Here is a 20,365-nt window from a genome sequence, read left to right as displayed (position 1 = left end):
AGCATGGGCACACACACAGCGCACGCACGTGCTTCCCGGCCTGCCCCCCACGCCCCAGAGGCGAGACTTGGCCAGACCCGGGCTGCAAACAATTCCCAAGTTTTATTAGAAACAGGCTGTGGCTCCCCCAGCAAAGGCTCACGGTCGGCTGGTGCACGGCGTCCAGGCCCAGGCTTCACGACCCGCCGCGGCTCTGTGCGGCTGGGCACAGGCTTCGGTTGAGGCAGGTGTGGCAACGTGGGCGGACGGGCAGACACGTCTGCTGGCCAAAGCCCACCAACAGTCCGTTGATCTCACTCCAAAGCTCCCTGTGAAGGTGAGAGGTCAGTGGGGGAGGGAGGCTGAGGGCAGCCCTGCCAGCCCCCACCCTGCCATACCGGGGCAGCCAGGCCTCCAGCGCCGCACGGGTCTTCTCCGGGGACTTGGTCGCTGTCTTGGTCCACCCGAGTCTGTTGGCGATTCTGTGCACATGCGTGTCCACCGCTGCGGGAGACTGGCTCATCACAGGGCGCGGGGGCCAGACCCAGGCCTGGAGCCCAAGCTTCCCCGCTCCAAACCCTGGGTTGCCACGGAAGGCAGGGCAGCGGCTCGAGTCAAAGGGCTTGGGCCCCCTAGCAGGGGTGAAGGGAGCTGTGCCTCCTCGCCCCGATGTTGGCTGTGGGTGCCAGGCCGCTCCCAGAGCCCACACCCAGCACGGCACGGCCAGGGACAGAGTGGGGAGGATGGCCAGGCCAGCTGTAGCTGTCCTCTCCTTGGGCCACAGTCCCAGCATCCCTTGGCCAGCCACCCGAGGGCTTGGCCTGGTCACCTGCTCACCAGGTCCCCTTTCTCCCCACCAGCTGTAGTCCCTACCTCCTCCTGACTTTGCCAAAGACAACCTGAGCCCTACACCTGCTCTCTTTCCCTGCTCCTGATGGTCTGGAAGAATGCTCAGTCTCTGCCCAGATGCTGATGGAGGGTGTGGGGGTCAGGTTAGTGGGTCACCACGCCTCAGCATCCTCCTCTGTAGCACAGAAATGATCACGCTGCCTGTCCCCCAGAGGCCCAGCCCAGGGCCACACCACACTATGGGAGCCTCCTGTGGACCAGTCCTCTGTACGTTTTCCCAGCTCCAGGACCAAAGCTTAGAGAGGCTAAGTGTCTTGTCTCTTGGTCACCCAGCTGGGACTGACTGCTCTGGCTTTCTAATTGATGGGCCCCTTCCCAGAGAAGCCAGAAAGGCAGGGCCCCCAGACATACGGAAAGGGTGACATTTGGACTCCTTCCAGTGTGTCTGCTGCTCCAGAAGTCCTGTTCCCTGGGTGGTGGGCCCTTCCCCCAAAGACCTGCCAGCCGCGCCCCCATCCCCTTCTGAGACCCGGGCAACTGAGGACAGCTGCCCAGATAAGCTCAGGTATCTGCTGAGAGGCTGGAGGCTGCCGGATCAGGGGTGGTGGCGGCGCTGGGGGTGGGGCTCGGGGGAGGCTCTGCCCTAGCCCCTGCCTGGCCCATCGCTGGTCTCTGGGGCTGCTGGGCTGCAGCCTTCATGGTCAGGACCCTCAGCCCCTAGCTGCCCTCCACCCCAAATGCAATGCCGAGAAGGGAGCAGGCCTTAGGAGCCGGGGAGGTGCTAGGAAGATGTCTGTCCCCCTCTCTGGCCCCTGCAGGAGTTCCGGAGGGGTAACCAGAGTCAGGGCAGGGGCATGCAGCGAGGCTGTGGCCAGCCAGGTTTCTGGGCTGGCCGGGCTCGCAGCTGGGCAGCCTCAGGAGCCCCAGACGTCTGGGCAAAGACCTGAAGAAGCAGCCGCAGCCTGACCCAGGGTCTGTCTTCATGGACACCACCAATGTCAGGAAAGGAATTCCACAAGAGGCTCCCCCCAGCTCCCTCTCCCCTGGTGTTCCCCTGCCTTTACCAGGCCTCCCGCATCTGCCTACTCTCTGGCCTCCTTCTCCTGGCCACTTCTCCCACCTCATGTGGACGTCGCTCCTTCTGCCTGGACAGCACTTCCTCCTCCTAGCCTGACTAGCCCGCCTAAATCTTCAGCTCTTGGCTGAATTATCATCTCCTTCTAGGAAGTCTCCCAGATGCCCTAGCCTGGGCCAGCGCTGACAGCACTGTACACGCCCCCCAAGAGTGTTTCTAGCTCAGAGGTAAGGAGTTGCCTGCCCAACATCTTTCTCTGTACATAGCATGGACCTTACACCCATCCCCAGGGCCTCTCACAGAGCCCAGTGCACAGCAGGGGCTCAGCAAACGGAAACTCCTCGCATCAGTACCCACCTGTAGACCAGGCAGGCTTAGCTCGGTGCGCAAACATCTTTCTGATTCCCTGGGTCACATTGTGGGTGAGGGAACTTGAGCTGGGGTCATAGACCACGGGATGGGACCAGCCCTGCCCTCCCTGACAGCGTATGCCACTCACCGATGCCAGACACGGCGCCCCAGGCCACCGCCATGGCCAAGTGCGCCATCTTGGGCCCAACGCCCGGCAGTGCCACCAGCTCTGCCACTGAAGATGGGATGTCCCCGCCATAACGCTGCTGCAAGATGGCACTGGTCTGCTTGATGAACTTCACCTTGCTCTGAAAGATGAAGGTGGGGGGTTGTGGGAGGGAGGTTAGCTCTGGAGATGGAAGATGTAGACCTACTTGGGAGGATAAGTCCCGATGGAGACTCACAGGTGTCCAGACCTGCCTGTTACCTGTCCAAGACACATTCAAAGGCAACTGTTTGCCCCTGTCCCCCCAAGAGGTGAAAATGAGCCAAGGGCGGCAGGGAGACTGAGGTAGGCCCCGTGCAGGCCTGGACCCCTGCTTTCTACCTGCCTAGACCAATGACACATGTGTGGGGTCTTGCTCGGGTCCCCTGTCCCATCACTCCCTCAGATGCCAGGTCGGCTAAGCAAGGCCAGCTATGCCAGGAGCTGGGCTCCGCAGCACCTGGACCTTCAGGAAGGAAGGCTGGAGCCTGGGCCTCCCCCGACAGCCACCAAGCCAGCTGGGTGGTTCCCGTTCTGCGCCCGAGTAGAGAGGGCTATTTAAAACCCTCTTGACAAACTGCAGCCCACACCAATGCCAGGGGGAAGCAGCCCCACCCGCCCGGGTGTCTTCGACAGATCCGCCCACTCACCACCCAGTGCTCTGTGGCCTGTGGGGGCTCCAGAGGGAGGGGGGTGACGCACTCCAGGGAGGCTTGGAGTAAACAAAGGGAAAGGCGGGTGGGCAGCCTCAGGGAGGAAGGGAAGCGCCAGTCAGCTGGGTGGGGAGGTGGAGGAAGGAAGGGGTGGGCTGCAAACAGGAAAGGCCAAGGAGGCAGGCCCCCCTAGCCCTGGCCCTGTTTGCTGGTTAGACGAGCAGGGGGCTCCAGTGGGAACTCATAGTCGGATCCCTACAACCTCAGATGCCCCACCTGGCCTCCCATACCCTACAGTCTCCCCTTGGCCTCCTGACGTCTTTCTGAGGCCCGTGGGCTCACCCTCCAGAAGCCTACGGGGTAGATGAGCGCGCCCAGCGTACTGTCATCCGTCTGCAGGATGCTGTCCACCGTCAGGCCCCGGGCGCGCAGCCGCTCCATGGCGCCTGCTGTCACCTGGTCCTTGGTTTGGCTGGAGAGCATCAGGGACAGCAGCACCTGGTATCTCCGCACCTGTTTGCACAGTGATGGGGGCCAGAGTAGTGGCAGGTCCTGGGTGTTCACCGTGGGCCGGGCCCCCACAAACCCTTTCCCACCTGCACCTGTTACCCTGACCAACGGACCGTGTTCTCATACATAAGGAACACAGGAACAGTGACAGTGCCTGTCACACAAAGACCACTAGGAGGCTGAGATGAATGACCACAACACTTAGCGTCAAACCTGGCGCTCAACAGCTGGTGCCTGCCATTGTGATCGCTGTGGCCTCATGGATAACCCTACCCATCCCACACACAGCCCAGGCGCTGTCCCTTCGTGGGGCCACCTGCCAGGGAAGGTTCCAGCCAAGGGCTGCCAGGCGTCAGGCTGTGCCCTGCAGAGGCCTGAGAGGAAGCAAGTGTCTTACCCAGAAGGCAGTCACCAGGCAGACGGGGCGCTTGCCTACCTTTGGGGGTGCACTGGGGTCATAGCAGTGCTCAGCCCCCAGCTGGTCCACAGGTGCGTCCTTCCCGCTCCTCATGGTGCGGATGTTCACCAGCTGCTGCTGCCAGTCTGGGGGCTCCCAGCCTGGTGCCTCTGGGAGTTTGGCACCTTCCCCTTTCTCATTGTCTGAGGCTTCGTAGGCGACACTCAGTTTCTGCGTCTTCCGCTGGCGCTTTGCGGGACCGTGACTTTTCTTTCCTTCTGCAAAAAAAGTGCCATTCAGCGGGGGCCACAGGTGAGGGTGGGTGTGGGTGCTACCCTGCCTGCTATCACCCCCCATCATTCCTTCAACAACCATCCACCATCTTTCGCAGCTGGGCTACTCTGGCTTCTGCAGCACGTGTTCTGGGGGCAGGTCAGCTTTCCCCTGGTCTCCTGGGGAGGGCTCCTGACCAAGGCTGCATTAGTACAGGAGGACTCTCCCCAAGGCCTCCTCCAAGGTGTCCTCCCCCATCTTGTTTCCACACCAGCCTAGAGAGACATTCCCAAGGCCCAAATCAGATTGTGTCATTTCCGTTCAAAACTCCTCACTGATTTTTCCTTGTATTCATGGCGAACCCCAAACTCCATCCCAGCATCAAGGTACCTACGCAGCAGCTGGGACTGTCCCCTACTGACTCCCTTTGCCCCAGTTCCCCTTTGCGTGCATCTGTCACAGTGGATCTCCTTGTCCGGACCACCCCTAAGTTCACTGGGTGCCTGTGGGAATGCCCCTCTGACTGTCCTCTTGCTGAGGCCCTGTGGGTCTCGCTCACCCCGGGGGTCCTGCACACCCTGGATCCTGGAGGCCTGCAGGATAAACAAAACGAAGACCACGCCCTTTCCCGTTTCCTCTCAGGGGCACTCTCAGGGGCACCCTCCGGCGCCTCCGGGGTGGGCGTGTCCTCGGCGCCCAATCTCTCCGAGCGGGAAGCAGCTACGAGGACGAGGCTGGTGTGCCACAGAAAGCCTGGCGCCCAGTGGAGTATCCCGGGACAGGCTACCGGGACGCGGAGGGTGGGGGAGGTACGAGCGCCCCGACCCCTGCCCCTGCGTCCTGGAACAGGAAGAGCGGGGAAAGCCAGAGCCCCACGTGGGTGCGACTCGGAATCCCAGCCCCCAGCCCCTTGCAGTTCCTCCCCTTGTCTCTCTCCCCATGCCCTGGTCCGGGCGCGGGGCTACCTGCATTCGCCTCTCCCTTCCGCACCGGCGCGGCCTCCTCCCCAGCCCCCCGCGGCCCGGCCCCCGAGCCCCGGCTCCGGCTCCGGCTTCGGGTCACCATCGTCAAGCCAGCCATGCGCATGACAAACTTCTGTGCACTACACATCCCGGCGGCCCCCGCGGCTCGTCACGTGACTCGATCCTCGCTCCGCCTTTCCGCCCGAGAGCTGCCGGGAACTACGACTCCCGGCAAGCTCGTCAGGGGCGCTCGGGCTCTGTGCGCTGCCGGAAGTGCAGATCGAGCTTCCGGCGGCGGCTCGGGGCTGGGGGTGGGTCCCGGCTGGCTCTCATTTCTCCCCGCCGGGACAGCCCGGCGCCCGGTCCCGGGTGAGTGGCTCGCGGCCTCCAGGCCGCTGACGCTGGCCCTGCCCACCCTTAGCCCGGCCGCGATGGGGCAGGGCCAGGCGGCCGCGTCGGGGAGGGAGGGTGCTGCTCCGCGCAGAGGTGGCGGGGGCGGACCCCGCAGTCTCGCGGCCCGGGCCTTCGGCTGCGCCCACCGCAGCCTGAGCCTGGAGCCGCCAGTCCTCTTGGGTTTTAAGACGGATCGGGTGCCTTGGGTGCCCCCTGCTTCGGGCGTCCGGGACAGGCCTTCCCCGCGTCGGGGAGTAGACGGAGGCGAGCGTCGGGGATGCCGCGCGCCGTTCCCCGTCCTCACCCGGTGCCCGCTGCTAGCCGGGACCGCTAGGTTGTGCTTGAGTTCCTCCCAGGAGCTGTGGGAGGCTTGTGCCCACCCGAGACTCGGCTTCCCGGGCGGGCATCCGGAGGTCGGCAGCGGGGCAGGTGCGGGGAGCTTCCCCTGAGCTCTCCGCCTGTTTTCTTGGCGTAGAGGCGGCCTCTGGTGCGTTCCTGTCCGCCATGGCCAAGCCGACAAGCAAAGATTCAGGTCTGAAGGAGAAATTCAGGAATCTGTTAGGACTGGGAACCCCGAGGCCAAACCCCAGGTCTGCAGAGGGCAAGCAGACGGAGTTTATCATCACAGCCGACATCCTGAGAGTGAGTGAGCTGCCTGGTCTGTTCCTCTAGCCTGTTGGGAGGTGCTGGGCAGGCTGGGTCCCCTCTGTCACCAGGTTCTGTGGGAGGTGGGATTGCTGCCATCCCGAGTGCTGTGGAAGCCTGTCTTTCCGTCCTAGGTCGAGGAATTCAGGACCTTGGGCACTGGGTCCAGCACACTTGAGGTAGTACTGGGGTGTCTGTGCAGGAGAGCCTGCTTTACTTGGCGAAAATACCGGGCTTGGTGTCCGCAGGGGATTAGGGTTATAGCCAGGTGTTACCCTGGTCATTTGTGAGCTCCTTGGAGCAATTGGTCTTTGTTTCCTGGAGTGTGCTTGAGTCGCTCTACCACATCCCGGCACCGTGATTTAGAAAATGCCAAGTTTCTGCACGTGTGAGGTTTCCCATTCAGAAACAACCAAGATATTCTTCAGTGGGGGAACAGAGAAACAAAATGTGATAAGCTCTGTACAACGGAGTATTTATTATTCGGCAAAAGAAGGAGTGAGGTGTTGACATACGCCGTGATGTGGACGAACGCTGGAAGCCTGCTAAATGGAAGGAGCTAGGCACAGAGGCCCCACCTAATGAGTGCTGCCACATCTGTGAAATGTCCAGGATAGGAGAATCCATAGAAACGGAAAGTCGATCAGCCTTTGTGGGGGCTTGAGGGGATGGAGAGGGGGGTGACTGCTAGTGGGTGGGACGTTTTCCTCTTAGGTGATGAAAACATTTGGGAGTTAGCGGACACGGTTGCAGGCGTCGTGAATATGCCAAAATTGTACAGGTTTGAGTTGTTCAAACAGCTAATTCTGGTATGTGAATCTTATCTCAATAAAAAGAAATATCGCAAAAAAAGAGAGGTAGTCTGTTCTCACCCCACTGAGATGGAGTCGTAAACTCTGGTGGTCCCTGATTTCAGAAGTAGCTGCGGCAGGTCTCCAGCGTGGGAATTCTCGGGCAGTCTGTGCCTGGTGGTTAAGGAGATGCCTTGCCTGAGCCCTGGCCCCTTTGCTGCTTTCATCTCTCGCCAGGAACTGAGTGTCGAATGTGGTATCAACAATCGCATCCGGGTGATAGGGCAGATCTGCGAGGTTGCCAAAACGAAGAAATTTGAAGAGGTAGGTCTGCCTCAGTTGGCTGCTGTCCGCAAGTCTGACATGGCTCTTTCGAGGAGCAGGGTTGAGCGCTAAGGGCTACTACTAACTTCTACACCTTTTTAGGGGAACTTCTGGGAATTCTCTGGGCATAATCCCTTGGGGTCACTCATACATGGAGGTGGGGAGCACAGGCACTAAGGTTTTTGTGGCAGTTCCAAGAAAGGCTTTAATAGGGACTTGCAGAAATGCACGCTTACTTGAGCCTTCATGTTTCAGGGAAGGGAAGGGAACGTGTGGAAACTTTGTGGCTCAAGGCATGCCATTTCTGGTGTCTTTTTGGGAGAGGTGTCTGGTTGGTGGCATCAAGCAGCCTCACAGACATAAGCCCATTTATTTCGGGCAGATGGTTGCAGGCTCTCTCCGGGCATCCCAAGCACAAAGTGGGAGGTAGTCGTGAGAGCACCTCAGGGCTCTGCTCTAGCCTGGCCCGGAGATCGGATGGGCAACTTGGGAGGAGACATGGACCAGGCAGACTGGGATTTACTAAGGGGGAGGGGAGGGCCGCCACAACATCCGGTGGTCATCTGAAACACGCAGGCTGTACGTTAGCGAGGGTAAATGTGAAAATAGTCTTCTGCGTCCATAAAGTTTTCCTGTAGGTATGGAAGCAGGGGGTTGTGGTGCACAGACAGATAAGCCCGAGAGGCTGGCAGAGTCCCCCAGACTGGTGTGTAATCTTGTTGTAGCTTCGGTTGTGTCACTAGGAGTGTTATGCATAGGATAAAGGAGGTGAAAGTTCCAGAGCATCCTGAAATGGTCATGATGTGGGTCGGACACCACATTTTAGTCCCTTCCCAAGGGAAGTGAGCCCAAAAAAGGTTGAGAAGGTCTGAAGACCCTGGTTGAAGGGAGCCCGGGATGATTAATGTGGAGCAGAGGAGGTGACAAGAGAGACTGATTCTGGGCAGCTGCAGGGGACAGGACCCCTCTACTCCGGGAGGCAATTTCAGAAGCCCACAGCGGCCCAGGCGGGGCAGGTGTGTGGTAGAGAGGGGCCCTTGGTTGGTACAGAGAGGCCAGGGGAGTGGGATTTCTGGGTCACCCTGTAGACCCAGGCCTGCCTGGTCTTCAGATTCTTTCAGTGGCTTTCTTCACTGGAGTGTGAGCACGCTCTAAAGGGGGACTTCTGACCGATCCCGGGGGGCCCCCGGCCTGCTGCTTTCCTCCTTCCCCGCCAGGCTGTGGCCAGAGCCTGTGCGTGTTTGTGGTTCACAGTAGCCCACGGCAGGGCCCCCAGCAGCCTCCAGGTCACTTGGTTGTGAGGGTACACAACGTGTGGGCTTCAGAGGAGTGAGTTCCGAGTCAAAAGAACTGTCCTGCTCTGTCCTTTGCTCGTGGTTCTGAGCCTTGAGTGGAGGGGGACGGTACCCTCTAACCGTGGTCCCTCTTTGCTGGCGGCAGCACGCGGTGGAGGCGCTGTGGAAGGCCGTGGCGGACCTGCTGCAGCCAGAGCGGCCCCCGGAGGCCCGGCACGCGGTGCTGGCTCTGCTGAAGGCCATTGTGCAGGGGCAGGTAATGGGTGGCGGGTCTGCGTGCGGGTGGACCTGGGCTGGGTGTGGGGTGTGACTTCGGGTGGCCGTGGACTTCTTTCACTGTGCCACCCGTGGGCTTTGGCCTTTGGTGAGGGCCCCGGCACCAGCTCTCTGCAGCCTGACAGCCCGAGTGGGCACCCCAGCCTCTTGAACCCCGGGGGACCCTGGTGAGCCCCTGGTCCTCCGCCTCCTCTCCTGGAGAATGGGGGTGGCTATTGTTCCCTCCTCCTCTGGAATGTTTTGGGGTGTCAATGAGGCTGCAGAATGAAAGGGATGTGCCCACTTTGAGAGATTGGTGGCCTGCTGCTGCCCTCCTCCTGCCGGCCTGGGCCTCTGCCCATGGCTCCCTGTGCTCCTGGCTTCTCCTAGAACCCACAGCCTCTGCATTCCTGCCTGGAGGGCTTGCTTCCCTGCTGTGCATTTCCCCCAGCCCTGCACACCCCTGCTGCGTGGAAACGCTTGTCCCCTTTCAGAGTGGTCAGACTTTTTTTTTTTTTTAAAGATTTGTATTTATTTATTTGACAGACAGAGATCACAAGTAGGCAGAGAGGCAGGCAGAGAGAGAGGAGGAAGCAGGCTCCCTGCTGAGCAGAGAGCCTGATGCGGGGCTCCATCCCAGGACTCTGGGATCATGACCCAAGCTGAAGGCAGAGGCTTTAATCCACTGAGCCACCCAGGTGCCCCCTGGTCAGACTGTTTTTATCATGCGCAGACACGCTTCTGGGCTATGAGCCCCAGGAGGGCTGGAACTGTGTTGTCCCCTGCTGTGTGCCCACAGCTCGTGCACAGACACGTGCACACATGCGTGCCAGTCTGGAGCGGCTCCGATCTGGAGCGGCTCCGATGTGCCCAGTTGGTCGTTTACAGCCAGTGCCTTTGGGAAGGAGAAGGGGTCCCAGGGTCAGGAGTTCTCCAGCCCCCTCTACTTAGACAGCTTTGGCTGTGCGGGAGACCCAGCCGGCAGAGGTCCTGGCAGGACAGCTGAGCCTGTGCTTCTGTTTTCAGGGGGACCACCTGGGCGTGCTCAGAGCCCTCTTCTTCAAGGTCATCAAGGATTACCCTTCCAATGAAGACCTCCACGAGAGACTGGAAGTGTTCAAGGCCCTCACGGACAACGGGAGACACATCACCTACTTGGAAGAAGAACTGGGTGGGTGCCGCATCGGGTGCCGGGTTTCTCGGGCTTGGGGGGTCCTGTTGGACTCCGAATGCCAGAAGGCTGCTGAGGCACAGAGGGGGTGCTGCTGTTGATTGGGATGGCCTGCGGAGGGTGCGACACCATGAGCTTCTGCTTGCCTGAGTACGGCCTGGGACAGCCACTGTGTCCCCCGGGGAGCTTGTTAGAGATGGACAGTGCTGGGCTTCACTCCAGACCTGTTTGCTCAGAGGCCCTGGGGAGTGAGGCCTGCTAGGTGGACAGGAGGGGGTCCACGTTTTGTCATGGGGAGGCAGCGCTGCTGACCAGGGTGTCAGCCCGTGTTTTATCCAGGGTACCTTGAAGTTTCTGGGGGGCTGGGGTTGCCTCGTCATGTCTTCTTGCTGGGCCTCTGTGTGCCCTGGGCCTGACCTAGCCTTCCTCTTGGCTGGCCTTCCTCTCTGTTGTCCTGATGGAGTGAGGTTTTGGGTCACCACGGTGGGGAGGGGCGGGAGGAGGAGGAAGAAATCAGCTGGCGGGGGCCTGGAGATGGGTCCCAGCTGACATTCTGTCTCCAGGACAGGTGCTCCTGGCTTCCGTGCTCAGGTTTTCTGAGGTGATTTGGCCAGTGGCCAAGCGTGGCTTTTGTCCCTGTTGAGAGAGTCTCAGGGAGGGGTAGAGGGCCAAGAATCTGCCTCCTGGACAAGCGCTCGGTACTGCTGGTGCAGGTCAGCCTCGGGGCCCCGAGCTCCAAGCATCAGACACAAATCCTGCTACCACCCCTCAGCCTGGACCCGCTCAGCGCGGCTCAGGTCAGGTGAACTTCAGAGTTGGCCGCGCCGACCTGCTGGGGCTGCGGCCGAGCCCCTGCCCTCCTGTGCGTGGCTTGCTGACGGCAGCAGGAGGGCCGAGGGTGTTTTCCTAATGTGGGGGGAGGAGGCCGGACATTGCCCTCCTCCTCTTCCCCCTCAGCTGGGTTCGTGCTGCAGTGGATGGACATCGGCCTGTCCTCAGAATTCCTCTTGGTGCTTGTGAACTTGGTCAAGTTCAACAGCTGTTACCTGGATGAGTACATTGCATCGATGGTCCAGTAAGGAGTTCCCTAACGTCCCTCTGCTCTCAGCCCTGCTGCCTCAGCCGTTGGAGGCAGCGATTAGTTGGAGGTGCCGCAACAGCGTGGCCGCGCGTGCTCCTGCCTGTAGAGCAGGGGCACTTCGCTTTCACCGGCGCACGCCGTCAGCCGGCGCCTCTGTTACCAATTGCGCCGTCGTTTTTTTGCACATACACGGGGAGCCCTGAGGGCAGGGACTGGGTCCTGCTGATGCTGCCCAGTGGCTGGCACAGGGCAGGCACCTGCCTGTTTGTGGGGGAGTAGAGCCCTCGTGGGGTCAAGTTCTTGGTTTTAACTGATTTGTTGAGGCCCCAGAAAGTGGGAAAGAGCCGCGCCGCCCCTGGGAGACGTCCTTCCACTGACCTTGCGCTTCCTCCGCCAGCATGATCTGCCTGCTGTGTGTCCAGACGGTGTCGTCCGTAGACATAGAGGTCAGTAGCTGCTCTCCCCCAGGGACAGTCTTCTTACCCTCCTTCTGGGCGGGCCGGGTGGCAGAGTGCTTGGGATCCCAGCTCTGGGCTCGGGCCCTGCACTGCCCCTCACTGCTTACGTGGCCCTGGCCAGCTGCTCGGCCTCTCTGGTGCTCAGGACTCCACAGGAAGTGAGCGTGTTTGGTTGGATGACCTCCGTCGTGGGGTCGTAGTTCCAGATGGGGCAACCCACCACGACCGTGATGCTCCCTCACTCTCCTTCCCAGGAAGGCTGCTTTGGCAGTGGGGAGGGGTGCCTGTCACTGACCAAAGGAGGGTGGGAATGAGGCTGGGGGTGGGGCACATCCCTGTGGGTGGGAGGGGGGGCCGGCGTGACCTGTGTCCCTCTCCCCAGGTGTCCCTGCAGGTGCTGGACGCCGTGGTCTGCTACAACTGCCTGCCGGCCGAGAGCCTCCCGCTGTTCATCGTCACTCTCTGCCGCACCATCAATGTCAAGGAGCTCTGTGAGCCTTGCTGGAAGGTGGGGTTCTGAACTGTTCTGGAGGGGCTTCCCCAGATGAAGGTGGAGGCCAGGCATGTGGACAGGACAAGGGCTGTGCTGTGTTCAGTGAACGGCTGTCTGCCCTACTGAGGGGAATCCAGTAGCATTTTTCTGGGCTCTGAGCCGAGGCCAGGGTTTTAGTAGTAGTTTGAAAACGCTGTTGCCTCTGTGTTTGGGAGGAGGCGGCAGAGACGCGGCTGGACGCGGAGGGCTTCAGAGTGCTGTCTGCGCAAGGCTGGCCCCCGGGCCCTAGGGCTTGCTTCTGCTCATCTCTGATGGTGGTGCCTTGTTTCCCAGCTGATGCGTAACCTCCTGGGCACCCACCTGGGGCACAGTGCCATCTACAACATGTGTCGGATCATGGAGGACAGGCGAGTGTGCCCCGGGCATGGGGTGGACTGGTACGGGCCAGGTGGCTTGGGTCAGCAGCCACAGAGCCTTCTACGGGGGCCTGAGTGCTTTCCTGTCTAGTGCTTTCTGGCTGCTCCAGAAGCTTGCTGAGCTACAGCTCTCATCCTGTGTTTCTGGCCCTTGTGCTGTCTTTCCTCTGTTGCAAAGTCAGAACCTTCAGAACTAAGGCCCTGAGCGGTCCTGCACTCCCGCCTCGTCGGGGAGGGCTGCCTCACCGGGTGTTGTGATGAGGCCCTTGCCCCCCCCCCCAGCCAGATCATCACAGGGCCTGTTGCTTCTGCCCCTGAGGGATGGAACAGGTCTGTCCACTCCCAGGGCCTCCAGCCTCTGGAGCCCCGCTCGCTCCTCGCCGGCCTCCTAGAGTCGGCTGCTCCACATGCAGCTACGTGCCCTTCCCCACGTGCCTCGCTCGGACCATGGCACGGTTGGTTCGGAGCCCTGAGAGCTTCTCCTGCTCTGAGGAGAAGAACCACACTGCCCACCATGTCGGGGGCTTCTCCTGCTCTGAGGAGAAGAACCACACTGCCCACCATGTTGAGGGCTGGGTGGCCAGCCCTGCCCCAGCCCGTGGTCCTCCTGCCTCTCCTTGCTGCTCTCCCCCCACCCAGGGCCTCTGTGCCGCCCGTTCCCCTGGCTGCCAGGTCCTCCCTCTGTGCTCGGGTTTCTCTGAGGGTGCACCCACGTAGGGTGGTTGCTGGTTGCCCAGTGCCCTGGCAGACTCACGTGGCCCTGGGCTTTCCGTCTTGGCTGTAATTTGAGGGAGGGACTTGGCATTTTTTCATGTGATTCTTTGGTTCACACTAGTGCCTCCTAGACCGTAAGCACCATGAGGCCAAGGGCCTTCTCTTATTTACCTCCGAGTCCTGGCATGTGGCACGGCCGCGTGGTCCGCAGTGACGACTGCGGTGGGAAGGCCTGAGTGAAGTGGGTCATCGCCGTGGGCCCACATCCCCTACTCACAGCCTTGTTGCTTCCCTGTAAGAGCAGGGGGCTCGGGGGGGGCCGCGGGCTCCGCTGACACGTGGTCTTTCTGCCATCGCTGCAGAGCCTACAAGGAGGACGCCGCGCTGCTGAGAGGCGCCGTGTTCTTTGTGGGCATGGCGCTCTGGGGCGCGCACCGACTTTACTCTCTGAAGAACTCCCCGACATCTGTGCTCCCGTCCTTTTATGAGGTGACTTGGCTTCTATGCCATGGGGGCTGCCACATGGGGTGGAGGGGACATGGCACGGGGATGAGTGCAGGTCCACAGGTGGCGAGGCCGCGGCTTTCAGTCACGTGCTTTGTGACCTGGGGACCCTGAGGTCTAGGACCCTTAGCAGGTTTCGTGGTTTTTTTTTTTTTTTTTTTTAAAGATTTTATTTATTTATTTGACAGATAGAGATCACAAGTAGGTAGAGAGGCAGGCAGAGAGGAGGAAGCAGGCTCCCCGCTGAGCAGAGAGCCCGATGCAGGGCTCGATCCCAGAATCCCGGGATCATGACCTGAGCCGAAGGCAGAGGCTTTAACCCACTGAGCCACCCAGGGCCCCCTTTTTTTTTTTTTTTAAAGATTTTATTTACTTATTGGACAGACAGGGATCACAAGTAGACAGAGAGGCAGGTGGGGGCGGGGGAAGAAGGCTTCCTGCTGGGCAGAGAGCCCGATGTGGGGCTTGATCCCAGGACCCTGAGATCATGACCTGAACCCAAAGGCAGAGACTTAACCCACTGAGCTACCCAGGCGCCCCGGCAGGTTTCGATTTGAGTGAACATTCTGTCTTAGGGACTTCAGCCCTTGTGGACGAGCAGCAGAACTGCTCCAGGGTCCCCAAGGTGACGGTGTTAGCTCGATAGGCGCTGCTCTCACTCTCGAGCGAGGCCTGAGACCGCTTCTGTGTCCGCGGTGCCCGCTGGCGTTCGGGCACTGGCTGTGTGTGCGCTCACGCTGCGGGCAGGGTGCCCTGGGAGCCGAGGGTTCCTCCTGCCGTGCCCTTCTTCTTGGGTGGCGGGGGGCGTGGTCTGAGCCCTTGGCTTGCGGGGGTGGCCTTCTGGTTCTGCAGGGCTAGGGGGCCAGCGGCCCGGAGTTGGCAGCAAGTGGTGTGGCTGAGTCCGGCCATTTAGAGCCAGGCTAGCAGGAGTACTTCCGGGCTCCTGGGATACTTCTTTTGTGGCCTGGGAGCACATGTGGGCAGCCTCTCGGGCTGGGTTCCAAGGGCCCTAGGATGGGGGCTTGCTGGGCAGGAGCAGGAAGCGGCTGAGCTGTGTTCCCTCGGTCTCTTGTTCCAGGCCATGACCTGTCCGAACGAGGTGGTGTCCTACGAGATTGTGCTGTCCATAACCAGACTGATCAAGAAGTACCGGCGGGAGCTCCAGGCCGTGACGTGGGACATCCTGCTGACCATCATGGAGCGCCTGCTGCAGCAGCTCCAGGTACAGCGGCCAGGAAGCCATGGGGCCAGGGGTGGGGGGGGTCCGGACAGCGGGCAGGCCACCGGGTCCTTCCCTGCGTGGCTGTGGACCTACGGGGCTGGAGACCCACCTCCCCGTGAGTAGGGCCCTCCCTCCACGCCTTCAGGGGCCGCATTCTCCGCCAGGTCTGTGTGCTCTCCCCACTGAAGGTGGCGGCTTTGACCACAACAGGTGGGCGAGGGGGTAGGGCTGGCCTCCCGCAAGTCCCAAAGGGGGATACACCGCATCCCCTTCACGGCCTGTAAGGGGACCCTGAAGAAGACATTTCCCGGGGCATCGGGGATGCCGCCCACGGGTTTGCTGTAACTTTGGCGGAAGTACTAACCGCATCAGGAGGGGGATGACGTGGGGGCAGCGTGGGGGCTGTAGGAGAGTTGAGACTCTGTGTAGCCGGGCTTGGCGGTGGGGTCTCTTGGGGCACAGGGTCTTGTGGTGGGGGCAGGGCACTGGGCCTGTGCATGGTGATGTGCACGGCCAGGCCAGTGGGCAGAGGACTAGACTGTCATCCTTCAGGGCCTGCCGGCTGAGCCAGACCGTTGTCACTGACCTACTACCCCTGGAGCAGCAGGCTGGGAGGCAACTGCCCTGGGGCTTCCAGAAGGTGCTTGGGCTGTGGGGAGGCGTGAACATGCTCAGAGGCAATCCCTTGGAGGCCTGCTGGGTGGGCAGAGCAGGACTCCTTGGAGTCCTCACTCCATGAATGGGCGAGAATGGCCCGCCTGCCCCCCATGCCCCATGTCTGAATGCGGCTTGTGGGAGACCCGCAGTCTGAGGCCAGAGTCACTCCTCTGTGTTGCAGAGCCTGGACAGCCCAGAGCTCAGAGCCGTCGTCCACGACCTGCTGACCACGGTGGAAGAGTTATGCGATCAGAGCGAGTTCCACGGCTCTCCAGAGAGATACTTCGAGCTGGTTGAGCGATGCGCAGACCAGAGGCCTGTAAGACCTCTTCTCCCCTGACTCGGCGGGGCCTTTGGCGCTTGTGCAGGAGGGTGGCCGAGGTTAGACTGCCGGGGGAGAGGTGGGACCCCGTGGCTGAAACAGCTTTCCTTGAGTTTGAACTCGGGCTGGTGGGCAGGCTCCTGCTCTCCGGGGAGGTCTGCTGGGGTGTCAGCCAGCTGACTGCACGTGGGGCCATTGCAGACAGCACTAGCCTGACCGTCGGCTTCCTCCCACCCGTGTGGAGGAAGGTGCCGGCTGGCTTTGGGGACTTGTTGCTTGGTGTGTCTACCCACCGGGCAGCAGGAAGTGCTCACGCCAGGAACCCACAGCCTGACGCCAAGACTTTTGTGTGGGTTGTCTTTTTTTTTTTAAAGATCTTATTTATTTGTTTGAGAGAGAGATCGCAAGTAGGCAGAGAGGCAGGCAGAGAGAGGGGCGGGCGGGGTGGGGGTGAAGCAGGCTCCCTGCTGAGCAGAGAGCCCAAAGTGGGGCTCAATCCCAGGACCCCGAGCTGAGCCACCCAGGCGCCCTGTGTGGGTTTTTAAATGAATTCCCACTGCTGCCATTAGCGCCTTTGTGGTGTGGACCGCCAGCCTGGGGAAGGGCTGGTGTCCGTGAGTGGACTCGCTCCTCCCCGCTCCTCCGCCAGGGCCAGCAGCACGGGCATGAGTGTAGGACAAGCCTCAGGGCAGAGCAGCTCAGTAATGGTGACTTCTTTCCACAGGAGTCCTCGCTCTTGAACTTAATCACGTACAGGGCTCAGTCGATCCATCCGGCCAAAGACGGCTGGATTCACAACCTGCAGCTGCTGATGGAGAGGTTCTTCAGGTAGGCAGCTGCGGAGGCCAGCCGGGCCCCAGGAGCCCAGGCCTGGTCGGGTCAGGGTTTCCCTTTCTTGTCCTTGGAGGGAGCGGGAGCAGGTCAGCCTTCTGGTGGGACAGAGTCCTCTGAGGCCCCCACGTGCCCTTGCTCCGGTGGCCCCACTCGACTAGGGAGAGGCCGACTCTGAGGGCTTAGCGTTCCACCCCGTGGCCCCGTGTTCCCGTGTTGGGTCTGGATGTGGGCGGGCTGGGGCCTGGTGGAGGGTGAGGCTGGCTGTGGAGCCCACGCCCAGACCCCAGCAGGTGCACCCACCCCCAGGAATGAGTCCCGCAGTGCCGTGCGCATCAAGGTGCTGGACGTCCTGTCCTTCGTGCTGCTCATCAACAGACAGTTCTATGAGGTGCGAGTCCTGCTGGGGGTGCCTGGTGCGGTCAGTGGGCCTGGGGGTGGGGCTCGGTGAGCCTCCTGGGACACCCATCTGTGGCAGGTTTGCTTAGTGAGCTTGGTTCTCCCCCCGTTCACGCGCTCTGGTGTTGGTTCCCACCTCCTGCCAGGTTTGCTGGGCCAAGAGTTGCGGGGCCCAAACAGAAGTTGTCAGCAGAGTCTCGTGTGGGGATGTTTTCTTTTGACTTTTGTGGTCACGTTCTCCAGTCCTGGCCTGACCACGGTGGTGCCAGGCCCTGCCTGTCTCCTTCTGCTGCTTTCCCTCCAGCCGTGACCCGGTCTAGGGCCAGAAGCTGTCCCTCAGACATTCACGTGCCCCTGCTTGCTTGTCCTTTCCTCTGGGAGCTTTTCTCCTGGAGAGCTGGATCTTCTTTTCTCCAGTTCATGCTCTGTGCAGCTTCCGAGGGCAGCCTCCCCAGTGTTTCCGGTGTTCCCAGCCCTGGTCGGCCCACTCCTTCCCTCCTAGCCTTCCTCTTCCCCGCACCTCTGTCCCTTGGAATTCAGTTCAGCAGTGCCTCTTCCAGGAGGCCCCTCTGGGTTCTCAGCTTCCTCATGTCGGGGCTGGTCTTGTCTCGTCCTCTGCTGCTATTGTGCGTTGTATCTGCCTCTGTAGAAGCTGTTGTCACCCTTCCCATCATGATGTCAGGGACGGGCTCTTCCCACCCCAGAGCGTGCACATGGGGGGCCCACCCTGTGACAGTGAATGGGCAAGAGCCAGCCCGGCCACTTGCTGTTGCGTTGTACCTGGGCCTGGGCCCCCGAGGGGCTGTGCAGCGCGTCCCTCAGCTGCGGCTGTGCCCCTGCCCCACATTGCCCATCTCCCCCGACTTGTGCCGCTTCAGGAGGAGCTGATCAGCTCAGTGGTCATCTCACAACTCTCCCACGTCCCAGAGGACAAAGACCCCCAAGTCCGGAAACTGGCCACCCAGCTGCTGGTGGACCTGGCTGAGGGCTGTCATACCCACCACTTCAACAGCCTGCTGGACATTGTGGAAAAGGTGAGGGTCGCTTGAGCCTGGGGCTCTGGGTGCCTGGGCTGCTAGAGAGCCCCCCAATTGTGGCCAGGCTGCACAGGCAGCACTGGCTTCTGGACCGTTTGTTCCTGTTGTGCCCAGAGCAATGGCTGCGTCTCAGGTAGGGCCCCCTTACATCGGGAATGGGTGGCGCTACAGGTGTCTTGGGACATAGCCGTGGTGCAGCTCTGGAGCTGGGCTGGACGCATCGTCCTTATGCACGGCCAGTGTGCTTTTCTCTTAACTGTGAAATGTGTCGCAGTTTCTGGAAGGGCCCTCAGGATTGCAAAATGCAGCTTTTGAGAAATGCAGGGGAAAGTGCTGGGTCTGACTGTAGCTGCCGGGGAGAGCCCCGAGCTGGGGAACTGAATGCACGTTTTCTCTCTATAGGTGATGTCCCGCTCCCTTTCTCCACCCGCTGAGCTGGAGGAGAGAGACGTGGCGGCGTACTCGGCCTCCGTGGAGGACGTGAGGACTGCTGTCTTGGGGCTCCTGGTCATCCTGCAGGTACGTCTCTGCCTTTTTGGGAGGGCCAACCGGCCACCTCTGGGCAGCTGCCGTGCAGGCACACGTCTCCGGGGAGACCTCCGTGGCGTCATGGAGGGCAGCCTGGCGTGACCCAGGCTCCTTGTCACAGCGTGGGGCGCTCCTGAGGGTCGCGGGGCTGGTCTGGGCAGAGACGCCCTCATGTTGCTGCCGAGGTGGGGCGGGCTGGCCCTGTGGTAGTGGGCTGGTTTTCACGGCTTCATTGAGAGGTGTAGTTGGCGTTCCGTAGAATTCGTGCACTGCGCGTATGGTCCAGGGGATTTCCGGTACCTCCAGAGACTCACATGGTGGACGCTGCGCCTCGGTGCCTTTAGAACGTCTTCCTTCTCCGGAAGCAACTCCACACCCATTAGCTGTTCCTCCCCACTTACCCTGGGCACCCTGGCCCCTGGCAGCCACCCGTCCACTCTACATCTTGTGGATTTGTGCCTTCTGGATGTTTCGTGTGACCATGGACTTGTGCAGTGCGTGCTCTGAGCATCTTGAGGCTCACTGGGCTGGTGGCAGGGCTCAAGGCTTCGCTCCGATGGCCGTCGGGCCGCATGTGGATTTGCTGTCTTTGCTCATCAGTTCTTTTTTTTTAAAAGATTATTTATTTATTTACTTGACAGAGAGAGATCACAAGTAGACAGAGAGACAGGCAGAGAGAGAGAGAGAGAGAGAGAGAGGGAAGCAGGCTCCCTGCTGAGCAGAGAGCCCAATGCGGGATTCGATCCTAGGATCCTGAGATCAGGACCTGAGCTGAAGGCAGTGGCTTAACCCACTGAGCCACCCAGGCGCCCTGCTTATCAGTTCTGTGTTGACGGTCGCTGGGTGGTTCCCCCTTTGTGCCCCTGTGAATCCTGCCGGGGTGAACATCCACGTGCCAGTGTGTGTGCAGACGTGGGTTTTTCCTTCTCTTGGGTGCAGGCCTGTGAGGGGACTCGCTGGCTCGGACAGTGACCCCGCACGTGGTCAGCCAAGGAGCAGCCCGACCGCGTTCCACAGGGGCCGCTCCGTGGCCGGGAACAGCATGAGGCTCCTTTACCCACAGTCCCCGGTGCGCCTGAGGCTCTGCTTTCCTGGAGCGTCCCAGGCTGCTGTGGTCTGGTTCGCACGCCCTTCGCGAGGAACGCCCTTCACTGGGGTGCCCGGTGGCAGTGTACGCGTCTTCTTTGTGGAAGTATCTGCTCACATCCTCTGCTCACGTGTTAACGGCATCGTTTGTCTTTTTGCTGAGTCGTGAGGGGACTTGGTGTGTCGTAGATGAGTCTGACCTTGGGTTGGTGCTTGCTCTCCTTTGCTGTGGCCAGACACCCCTGCTCGCAGGCTTGACCGGGTCCCTGCGGGCCTCCTCCGGCCTCCGCCTCGGCTCTGCCACTGATGTCACCGCATCACGGCGTCCCTGGAGCTCACTCGCCAGTGTCCGTGTTATGTAAAATGCGGTATTTGAGTCTGTGGCCTCGAATGCTTCTTGTTCACAGAATGTCCCGTGCTGCTTCTGTGGGATGGTTATTTCCTGGCGTGGAAGTTTGAAGTGTTTGTGGAAAGGCGACTGGCACTTCC

General features: G+C 60.9%; 2 protein-coding genes across 17 annotated transcripts in view; one reads left to right on the top strand and one right to left on the bottom strand.

Moving 5' to 3' along the window:
- Positions 1-83: 83 nt before the first annotated feature.
- On the bottom strand, positions 84-5,417 carry NTHL1 (nth like DNA glycosylase 1). Of its 8 annotated transcripts, none has more exons than XM_004750730.3 (6): positions 5,258-5,417; positions 4,059-4,297; positions 3,455-3,625; positions 2,403-2,562; positions 378-483; positions 84-308 (listed from the first exon to the last, which is right to left on the bottom strand). In XM_004750730.3, the coding sequence occupies exons 1-6, from the start codon at positions 5,400-5,402 to the stop codon at positions 176-178; spliced, it is 954 nt and encodes a 317-aa protein (XP_004750787.3). In that variant the 5' UTR covers positions 5,403-5,417; the 3' UTR covers positions 84-175. The 8 variants fall into 8 exon arrangements, with proteins under 8 accessions (XP_004750787.3, XP_044928200.1, XP_044928202.1 ...); XM_045072265.1 differs by having other exon boundaries at positions 378-558; positions 5,258-5,408; XM_045072267.1 differs by having other exon boundaries at positions 378-461; positions 5,258-5,408.
- Positions 5,418-5,471: 54 nt separating this feature from the next.
- TSC2 (TSC complex subunit 2) overlaps positions 5,472-20,365 on the top strand; it is a 32,208-nt gene continuing 17,314 nt past the window's right edge. For 3 of the 9 annotated variants that reach the window (XM_013055236.2, XM_013055234.2, XM_004750707.3), the window contains exons 1-16: positions 5,473-5,623; positions 6,123-6,289; positions 7,321-7,407; positions 8,848-8,958; positions 9,984-10,128; positions 11,086-11,203; positions 11,607-11,655; positions 12,050-12,175; positions 12,494-12,567; positions 13,653-13,779; positions 14,873-15,016; positions 15,855-15,992; positions 16,720-16,823; positions 17,136-17,217; positions 18,104-18,259; positions 18,665-18,781. In XM_013055236.2, coding sequence (XP_012910690.2) covers positions 6,152-6,289; positions 7,321-7,407; positions 8,848-8,958; positions 9,984-10,128; positions 11,086-11,203; positions 11,607-11,655; positions 12,050-12,175; positions 12,494-12,567; positions 13,653-13,779; positions 14,873-15,016; positions 15,855-15,992; positions 16,720-16,823; positions 17,136-17,217; positions 18,104-18,259; positions 18,665-18,781 — 1,716 coding nt within the window. In that variant the 5' untranslated portion in view covers positions 5,473-5,623; positions 6,123-6,151. Of the gene's footprint in view, positions 5,624-6,122; positions 6,290-7,320; positions 7,408-8,847; positions 8,959-9,983; positions 10,129-11,085; positions 11,204-11,606; positions 11,656-12,049; positions 12,176-12,493; positions 12,568-13,652; positions 13,780-14,872; positions 15,017-15,854; positions 15,993-16,719; positions 16,824-17,135; positions 17,218-18,103; positions 18,260-18,664; positions 18,782-20,365 lie in introns of all 9 variants that reach the window. The other 6 variants (XM_013055237.2, XM_004750710.3, XM_004750709.3 and 3 more) reach the window with 4 other exon arrangements.

This window comes from Mustela putorius, unplaced genomic scaffold (assembly GCF_011764305.1).
Source record: "Mustela putorius furo isolate JIRA1106 unplaced genomic scaffold, ASM1176430v1.1 tig00004007_pilon_pilon_pilon, whole genome shotgun sequence".
Taxonomy (NCBI): Eukaryota; Metazoa; Chordata; class Mammalia; order Carnivora; family Mustelidae; genus Mustela; species Mustela putorius.
Note: the sequence above shows the minus strand (reverse complement) of the source record. Positions and strands in the feature narration are given on the sequence as shown.

Bases quoted from the DNA above. Each gene is read 5' to 3' on its own strand.
- NTHL1 (XM_045072264.1), bottom strand. From the start codon at position 5,402: ATGTGTAGTGCACAGAAGTTTGTCATGCGCATGGCTGGCTTGACGATG. The intron at 4,298-5,257 runs GTAGCCCCGCGC...CTTTTTTTGCAG, and splicing joins GAAGGGAGAGGCGAATGCAG to AAGGAAAGAAAAGTCACGGT. The intron at 3,626-4,058 runs GTAGGCAAGCGC...CTGTGCAAACAG, and splicing joins ACCCCAGTGCACCCCCAAAG to GTGCGGAGATACCAGGTGCT.